The sequence below is a fragment of the Chamaea fasciata genome, unplaced genomic scaffold (genome assembly GCF_029207755.1).
Source record: "Chamaea fasciata isolate MVZ Bird 193981 ecotype frontalis unplaced genomic scaffold, bChaFas1.0.hap1 SCAF_2, whole genome shotgun sequence".
In the NCBI taxonomy this organism is placed as follows: domain Eukaryota; kingdom Metazoa; phylum Chordata; class Aves; order Passeriformes; family Sylviidae; genus Chamaea; species Chamaea fasciata.
This window is the reverse complement of record NW_027094087.1, coordinates 26,294,595-26,303,153: the sequence shown is the minus strand read 5'-3', so window position 1 is coordinate 26,303,153 and position 8,559 is coordinate 26,294,595. Positions and strand designations below refer to the sequence as shown.

At 44.5% G+C, this 8,559-nt stretch overlaps 1 protein-coding gene across 1 annotated transcript in view; it reads left to right on the top strand.

Moving 5' to 3' along the window:
• Positions 1-7,896, top strand: part of TCAF2 (TRPM8 channel associated factor 2) — a 15,116-nt gene extending 7,220 nt beyond the window's left edge. Inside the window, exons 5-9 of the mRNA XM_066177368.1 lie at positions 811-1,024; positions 2,703-2,942; positions 4,797-5,134; positions 6,677-6,799; positions 7,685-7,896. Of these exons, the coding sequence (XP_066033465.1) occupies positions 811-1,024; positions 2,703-2,942; positions 4,797-5,134; positions 6,677-6,799; positions 7,685-7,696 (927 nt within the window). The 3' untranslated portion in view covers positions 7,697-7,896. The remainder of the gene's footprint in view (positions 1-810; positions 1,025-2,702; positions 2,943-4,796; positions 5,135-6,676; positions 6,800-7,684) is intronic.
• Positions 7,897-8,559: the final 663 nt, after the last annotated feature.

Genomic DNA, 8,559 nt, shown 5'->3' with positions numbered 1-8,559 from the left:
GGATAATTGAGTGTGGCTGCTGCTTGAGGGCTATTGGGTTTTGTTTTGCTACAGTGCAAAAAAAAAAACCAACCAAACTGATCAAGGTGATTTTCAGGTCCAAGATAAGCACTTGGGCCCTTCTGTGAACCAAACTTGATTCCATCTCTCCAGATCTCTCATAAATTCCTTTGACCGTGCTGTCACTACTGCTCATTTAGATGTCTCCAGATGAGACAGGCACTGTTACTTGGGATCCTGTTCTCTGCAAAATACAAACACAAGAAGCAAATGCTTACCTGCTTGGATATTTTTTGCAGTGACCTCCCTGCAGCTGAAATGCAAAGTTAACTCTGGTGCTTCTGTCTGATCCTGCAGCCACATGGTGTCAGTTTTATTATAAGAGCTCTAAGAAAGAGGCACAATAAAATAAGCCAGTCATGACCACATCTCTCCAAATCATGTTATAGGAAGTGACTCTGACGCTGGGCAAGGGTGGAGGAATCATCAATGCAAGTGCAGTGCAGTGGAAGAAGTAACTGTAGTACTCTGACCTGCTGGTGATGATGCAGTTGAGCCAGGAATACTGGGAGTAGAGCTGTAAGACTGAGATAGGGACAGCATGAACTTTACCTTTGTTTTTTACTGTATTTACTGCCTCTGGTCACCACAGACTCAAAACCTGAACTAGGCTGGAGTCAGAAGGCTGCTTCTGTGTGCGTGCTCTGCAGGGACAGTGCTGCAGTGGGGAGCTCAGTGAGTGCCGAGGTCAGTCTGTCGGGTCACACTGGCACAAGTTTGACCAGCTGTTCCTACACTTGTTCTTGCCAGGTGCAGGTTGGGTGTCACACGGATGACCTCTCTAAAGCCAAGGAGCTGAAACGGGCGCCAGTGGTGATACGCACCTGTGATGTTGCCTGCCAGAAACAATCCGTTTCCTGCCTCTGGGGTGGCCTCATTTACATCATAGTGCCAGCAAAGAGTGTCCTGGGGAACGTGCCCATCACGGTGGAAGGGGCAGTCAGAGCTCCTTTCTTCAAGCTTGGTAGGTTTTTTTTACCTTGCTGCTTTTTGTCTGAGGGCTGCTCGCAGATGGAGTTGTCCCAGTGACTGAAAGGAAATAAGGTCCTGTGCTTAGGAAGGTCTTAGAAATGCTTGGATTTGGGAATACCCAGATTTATTTTCCTTACTATGTTGTCCTCTGGGATTCCCATTTTTCTACTGATTTTTTAAAAAGGGTGGAAGGGAGGTCCCCAGGAATCACCGTCCTGTCAGCCTCAGCTCTGTGTCTGGGAAGATCATGGAACAAACTCTCCTAGACGCTGTGCTAAGGCATGTAGAGGACAGGGGGGTGATTTGGAACAGCCAGCACAGCTTCACCAAGGATAAGTCCAAGAAAGATAGGAACAAACCCTTTAGCAGGACCTGTTGCAGTAGGACAAGGGGCAATGGTTTTAAACTAAAACAGGATCAATTCAGATTATGTAAAAGGAAGAAGTTTTTTTACAATAAGGATGGTGGAACACTGAAACAACTTTCCCAAAGAGGTGATGGAAGCTTCATTCCTGGAAACATTCAAGGTGAAATTGGGCAAGGCTCTGAACAACCTGATCTAGTTGAAGATGCTCCCCCTGCTCATAGCAAGAGGGTTGAAACACATGACCTTTAAGATCCCTTCATCCAAACTATTCTACAATTCTATGAATCTTTGCATCTGGTAAGTCACTTAGTCGCTCTGAGCCTGCTGTGTGGCTGGGAGTAAGTGAAAGAGCTTTCACAAAATTGGAAGGGTTTGTCCACACCAACATTCTTGGAGGCTGGAGTTGTTATTTCTGATGGAAACGGTTGTGCTGGGGAGGAGACTGATCTCTGACAAGGCAAAGCATGCTTTGTGCTCTGCCTGGTTTACTGTGCCCTCATATGGCCATCTCTAGATCCTACAAGACATCACTGCTGAATTTCCCGTGTTTCCAGCATTCTCTTCTCTTTTTTCCCCTTTTTTTCCCTTTTCTTCCTCCTTTTTTCTTCTCTTCTCTTCTCTTCTCTTCTCTTCTCTTCTCTTCTCTTCTCTTCTCTTCTCTTCTCTTCTCTTCTCTTCTCTTCTCCTTCTCTTCTCTTCTCTTCCTCTTCTCTTCTCTTCTCTTCTCTTCTCTTCTCTTCTCTTCTCTTCTCTTCTCTTCTCTTCTCTTCTCTTCTCTTCTCTTCTCTTCTCTTCTCTTCTCTTCTCTTCTCTTCTCTTCTCTTCTCTTCTCTTCTCTTCTCTTCTCTTCTCTTCTCATCGCTTCGCCTCGCCTCGCCTCGCCTCGCCTCGCCTCGCCTCGCCTCGCCTCGCCTCGCCTCGCCTCTTCTTTCTTCCTGCTCTCTGTCAAACTGAACAGAACCAGCATTGCTATGTGAAACAGTAACTCTGCTGGACAAAAAGAAATGAGACACTGGAGAAACTTGATGCTTCTTGTTCTCTGATATGAAACAGGGATCTGTTCTTGCTATGCTACTCTGTTATAGGTCAGTCCTTTTCTGTTTCCTGCCTATCAAAGAGCCTGAGGAGGCTTCCCAAGAACAGATTGAGGACTGGCTATTTAACAGCCACCACCTGTGGTCATGCAACTACCACAGACTGTTTTCCAAGAAATTTTCATGACCCGGTCTCTGAGCTTGACCTCTGTGAGCATGCTCAACAATCAGAATTGTGCTTTGACTGATTTTCTGTGTTGTTGCTGTAGGGGAGACCTGTGAAAGGCAGTGGAAGGCCTGCATCCGGCACTACCCTGCTCCCTGGGCAGAGCTGGCTGTTGAGAATCTCATCCTGACTGTGCCTTCGGACAGCATCCGCCACATGGAGGACCCTCGGCCGCTGCTGGCCTTGTGGAACAAGATCATGGTGGCCATCAGCAAGCTGGCAGCCGTACCAGCAAAATTCCCAAGGCCAGAGAGGATTGTCACAGATGTCCAGATCTCATGCGGTAGGTGCACTGCCATATGGCCTTCTCCAGGGCTAAGAGGCAAGTGGCCTCTAGCAGCAGTGTCTGTTCCTTCAAGGTTATTTTGCTAAAAGCAGACTGGGAACATATGGGACGTGTTCAATGACCGTGACCCTTGCATAATTGTGAGCTACTCCGTCAGGGTGGAAATGTGGTAAGGCAGGGCTTGAAAAACATACTGATCTTTCCAGATGCCTCCCTGCTCTCAAAACTGCTGGTGTCTCCTCAGCTGCTCTCCTGTTGGGGTGTGTTAAGATGCAGAGCTGCTGACTGCAGTGGCTTTAGCTCACATGTAGTTATTCATTCTCCCTCCTGAATGCACTGCATAGCCAGTACAGCTGGGAAGCAGTGACCTGATTTCTATTTTTTCTCTGGCTCAGCCCACAGGACTGTTCTCATGTGTTCAGTGACAACTTTTAAATCTCTGTGTGCCTACTTCCTGGAGGTGGGCTCCACAAAGGTTATTGTGGGCAAAGTTTAGCCTGAAAAGATGTGTGCCTGAGATCATGGCAGTGTGGAAGCAGATCCAGTATTGCTGTCAAAGCCCAAGAGTATTTTTGCAGCTCATGTTCCCCCAGTCCAGCTTTTCCAGTCATGAACTGAGTGCCTTTGATCAAGAATCAATTTATATAGTAAACATGGAACTTTGCAATAAAAATTTTGCTCAGTTGCTTTTCAGAATAAACTGGTTAAATTCATCATCCCACAATGAGACAAGGGCTTGGCATGAACCCTGATGCTCTAAACTTTTGCTAAGCTACAATGGAAAGAAATTGTGGCACATCTTGGGAGTGTTAGGTTCTGCTGTGCTGAGCAAATGCCAGTTTAAAATATCATAGTCTACAGAATAAAATTTCTTTTGGCTTGGGTGGACTAAACGGTTTCACTCAATTTATGGATCTGAATTTTTTGGGTGCTAGTGATTGCTAATTGCATATATCCCTCTTATTAAAAAAGAGTAAGCTCAAGATCTTCACTAGTTCCTGCAGAAACTAGTTCCAGGCCATTCATGTTCATTTCACCAGTTCCTGCAGGAAGGGGATTGGCATTCCTGTTCATTCACCAGGCTCCCTCTGTGTAAAGGGCTGCTTATCCCCTGCTACAACAGGTGTTTGAAGTTTGGGGCATTGCTCTTGCATGAAGCTTTGGGAATCATGAAGGAGGAGCAATTAGGGAAGAAGACACCAAGGAGGCATGAGTAAAATCCCTTGCAGTGCATGTTTCTTGCCTAACAGCCTGCTGGAGAGTTGTTTGTGGAATAGCCATCCTGCTATTAAGAACAGGCTTAAGTATGACAGGCTTTGTAGGCCTTAAGCATGACAAACTGTGTTTTCCATGTGTCTCATCCACACCAGTGACCACTGGAGTGCAGGCCTGCAGTATCCACACTCTGCACAGGAGCACTCAAGGAGTGCCATGGTGCTGAATCACATTATTGCATGGTTGGTGTTGACTGTGCTCAGCCTGTGGGAGTTTGGGTGTGTTCTGGGCAATGGTCAGGCTTTTCTCCTCATCCTAAAACCTCAACCTCAGTCCAACCATGAGTGTACATTCATATATAAAAAGGGAGAGCAGGCAAAACTGCACTTAACTGATGGTTCAGTCCTACCTTTATTGTTTGACTGTTGTAAGGGTGACTATCTGTTAGTGTAAAACTTGATGTATTTCCTTACATCACACTGGGAAAAGTTGGTCGTTCATGGTAATAAATAGTGTTATTTGTGAGATGGATGGAAGGCACTAGAGAAATGAAAAAAAAATACAGTAATCATTTACATCTAACAAGCACTGAGGTGAGCACTTAATGACGTGTGTTGTTACCTGTCTCTCCTGCAGGCTGGATGCATTCTGGCTACCCCATCATGGGCCACCTGGATTCAGTGAAGGAGATGATAAATGTGGAGCACATGCAAACTACTGGTGTTTGGGGTCCCATCCATGAGCTGGGACACAATCAACAGCAGCAGGCATGGGAGTTTCCCCCTCACACCACAGAGGCCACGTGCAACCTCTGGTCTGTCTATGTTCATGAGGAGGTGCTGGGCATTCCCAGACATCAGGCCCATCAGGCCCTCAAACCACAGTGCCGGCAGGGAAGGATAAAAGACTATCTGAAGAAAGGTGCTCAGCTAAAGAACTGGAATATGTGGACTGCTCTGGAGACATACCTGCAGGTAACAGGGAAAAGTGTGTGTGTGTTCTTAGTGCAGTCACTGAAGCCTGTGTCAGAGGGATGTCTGCAGCCTGGTGACTGTGAAGCCTTGTAAGAGTTTCATTACTGTCAGGGTTTATCTTGGGCCCAGAAAGCACCTGAGAGGTAAACAGGCAGAATGCCTAAAGTTGGTGTCTCCTGAAAACCTTCCTTTGCCAGACTTGGGCTTAGCCACTCAGGGAGATAGCTCAGTGCAATATTTCCCCCTGGAAGAGAAACAGGAACTGCTGCTTTTTATACAACACGGGAAATGGAGGCTCAAACTTGGGCATAGCTCTTTAATCCACAGCAGATTTCCTGTGGGACAGTGGGCTAGTTGTCAAAAAAACCTTGGCACTGTAAAGTGTCCAGAAGAGCCAGGATTTGAACAGTCTCCTGGTGAGTTACATGGCCTTTAAAAAATGCACAGAGAGGAGGGTGTTCATATCATCCAGTGCACTGAGTGAAGTCAGTGTAGTCCATCAAGTGGCAAGAGGATGGGCTCAGCCTATCCTCCTCCACTCAGAACTGGATCCCTCACTGTGGTTGAGACTCTAAAACATGAACCTTGTCCTAGATTAAAGTGCATTCTCTTGGGAAGCATGAAAGAGAGATTTTCCCCTTCTCTTAATCCTCCTAGAAACTGTTAGCCTAATGGAGAGAGCACTCAACCTGATTATAACTGGGGACTGCAAAGCAGATGTCCATTATGATGGCTTAAACTACTGACTGTTGTGAGGTCAGTATCCCTCAGCTCCCTTGTCTGAGAGCTCTCACACTTGATATGAGGAAAAGAATATTTACTGGAGGAGTATTGATCCTGACTTTTCCACATCCCAGAGTAGCATCTGAATTGTCCAGCTGAATAGTCATCCTCTGGGGTTTTTTGATGCAATGAATAACAAAATATTTATACAGAGGGGAACAGTTTTAAGAGGAGAAATTTTCCCACAATACCTTACCAGTTTGGCCACTGCCTCACTGCCTCACCCACGCTTGTAGGCTGGGATGTCTCATCTCTTGTCTGGTTACTAACAGGACTGCTGGAATAAATGCGGCATGAAAGAACAGTTCTAATTCTGTAGCAGCAATCTTTCTGTATGAACTCCTTTTGTTCTTATTCTTAGGTAAAGCATGCCCGGTTCATAATCTCTCCTTCCCATTTTCTCAATACTTGTTCTCCTGCGCTCCTTCTTTCTAGCTATTCTGTCAGTGTCCCCTCTGATACTGTTTTCACTGTCTCCAAAGCAGCAGCTTATATAATAGGTTGCTGACACTTCTGGCTATCAATGTATCTTTGATCTCTGTTTGTTTTGGGATACCAGTGTAATGGGGAGGTATTTTTCTGTACTTTAGTGCTGTTAGTTATGCTCTGAAGCCTGAAAGTTGGATGCTTTCATCTAAATTTACATTCATTCTAAAAGATACTGCAGAGACCTGAGGAATTTTCTATTGTGTGTAACACAGGAATAATGCCAGTGAAATGACAGCTTAATTGTTTTCACACTGTATTCTTTTTCATCAGTTGCAAGAAGGGTTTGGTTGGGACCCCTTCACCCACCTCTTCTCTGACTACCAGAAAATGTCCAGGATCCCAAAAGACAACACTTCTAAGATGAACTTGTGGGCGCAGAAGTTTTCTCAGCAGGTGAATAAGAATTTGGCTCCATTCTTTACAGCCTGGGGATGGCCTATCAAGAAAGAGCTCTCTGTGGAACTTTCCTCTCTACCCAGCTGGGAACAGGATCCAATGAAATCCTATAGACCATAAAGGAAAACTACCTAAAATTTGGGGTTTGTACTAGCTATGGCCTATCTTTTTCTCCTTGTGTGCTACATGATAGCTCACTATGTGCTTGGATTTATCCTGGTTTCTTCAGCTTCTTGCTGCCAGTGGAGGCCAACCCCAACAGAAATTCATCAGGGATGAGCAGATCTGCAACCACCTAAGCTATCTTCTGAGGGGTTAAATAATCAATGAGCTTTGTTCCAGGTTCTTCACCTCAGGAAGAATGTAATTCTGAGTTGAATTAGTTCCTACAGAACCTTTCTCTGATGAAACTGAAGTTTTCTGGGTGGAGCAGTCCCTGGATCAGTTTCAAGGACTTTACCATGGGAACAGAGGTCTTTAAAGCAAATAGTAGCCTCCACAATGTTGTATTCTTACGTTACAATCTCAGTAACATGAGATTCTCACAATTATTTTTGTTACCCTAAAATTTCTAATTTTTAATTCCTCTAATTATGCAGAACTTCCACACTTGTTGTGAAAGTGGCCTTACAATGCTTATATACAGGCTATATAATGCATAGTTATACTGAAGTGCTGTAGATTTCTTCCTACATTCTGTTCTGTGTGTGACCCAAGGTCCATCTTTATATGAATAACTCAGTTATAAGTTGTAGCTGTCCTTCAACCATAGCCTGACAGGAAGATACATGCCAATGAAGATGAGAGAGTGGAAACAGAGAGGTGACTTGATGGTAGTCAGTAATGGTTTAACTCATGGACTCATCAAACGTTAAAATACAGGCACTGACCTGACAGCCTGAGGAAGCAGAGAAGGAAGACAACAGTTCATCAGGACAGAGGACCAGCCTTTTCAAGGTGCAACAAAAGTTCATGTTACTCCCAGCTCTTTCATAAATGCTCAGCCATTATGAGTCCTGGAAAGCATGTTAATGCTTAGCGTAAGAGCTCACTAGTCCCAGCCTATTCCTTACGTATCAGTAATAAATAAAAAATATCACTGTAGACTTGCAGGTTTTGTATGTGGTCCTATTTTCATGCCTCCATGCCCAGTAAAAAAAGGCCTAAATAGAAGTGACCTTCTATTTAGGTAAAGTTGTTCGAAGCTGAAAAAAACCACCATGGAAGCCTCTAGTCTGTGGTGTGGCCATCATATATATATATCATAGTGCCAAAGGAGAGCACATTAGGCCAAATATCAGTCACAGTTAAAGAGGTTGTGCAGCCTCCATTCTTCAGGCTTGGTAAGTGGTCCCAAAACCTAACTGGAGCAGGGGAATAAAGAGGCAATTCTGCATTTACGTTTTACCCATATTTTCCTGATTTTCTGGGGGTTTTCTTTTTGTGGTCATGTGTGTAGAAAATGTCAAAATATGTAATGTCCCAGAAAAGTATTTGCATTTAGCTTTACATTTCTTAGCCCAGAAAGTATATTGATATTCTTTCAATATACATTCAATAAGTATATTGATTCCTTCAATTAGGAATTAGTCTCTTTCCATGTTCCCAGTATAAGCATGTCTGTCACTTTAAAGTGGCTTGATATTAAAAACTGAATCATCAACTTGCAGCAGCAGCAGTTGTGGAGTCACCAGAGACAACTAGAGCCCTTGCCAGCATCCCAGGATCTCCCTGTGATACAAGAAAACACAGTTCCA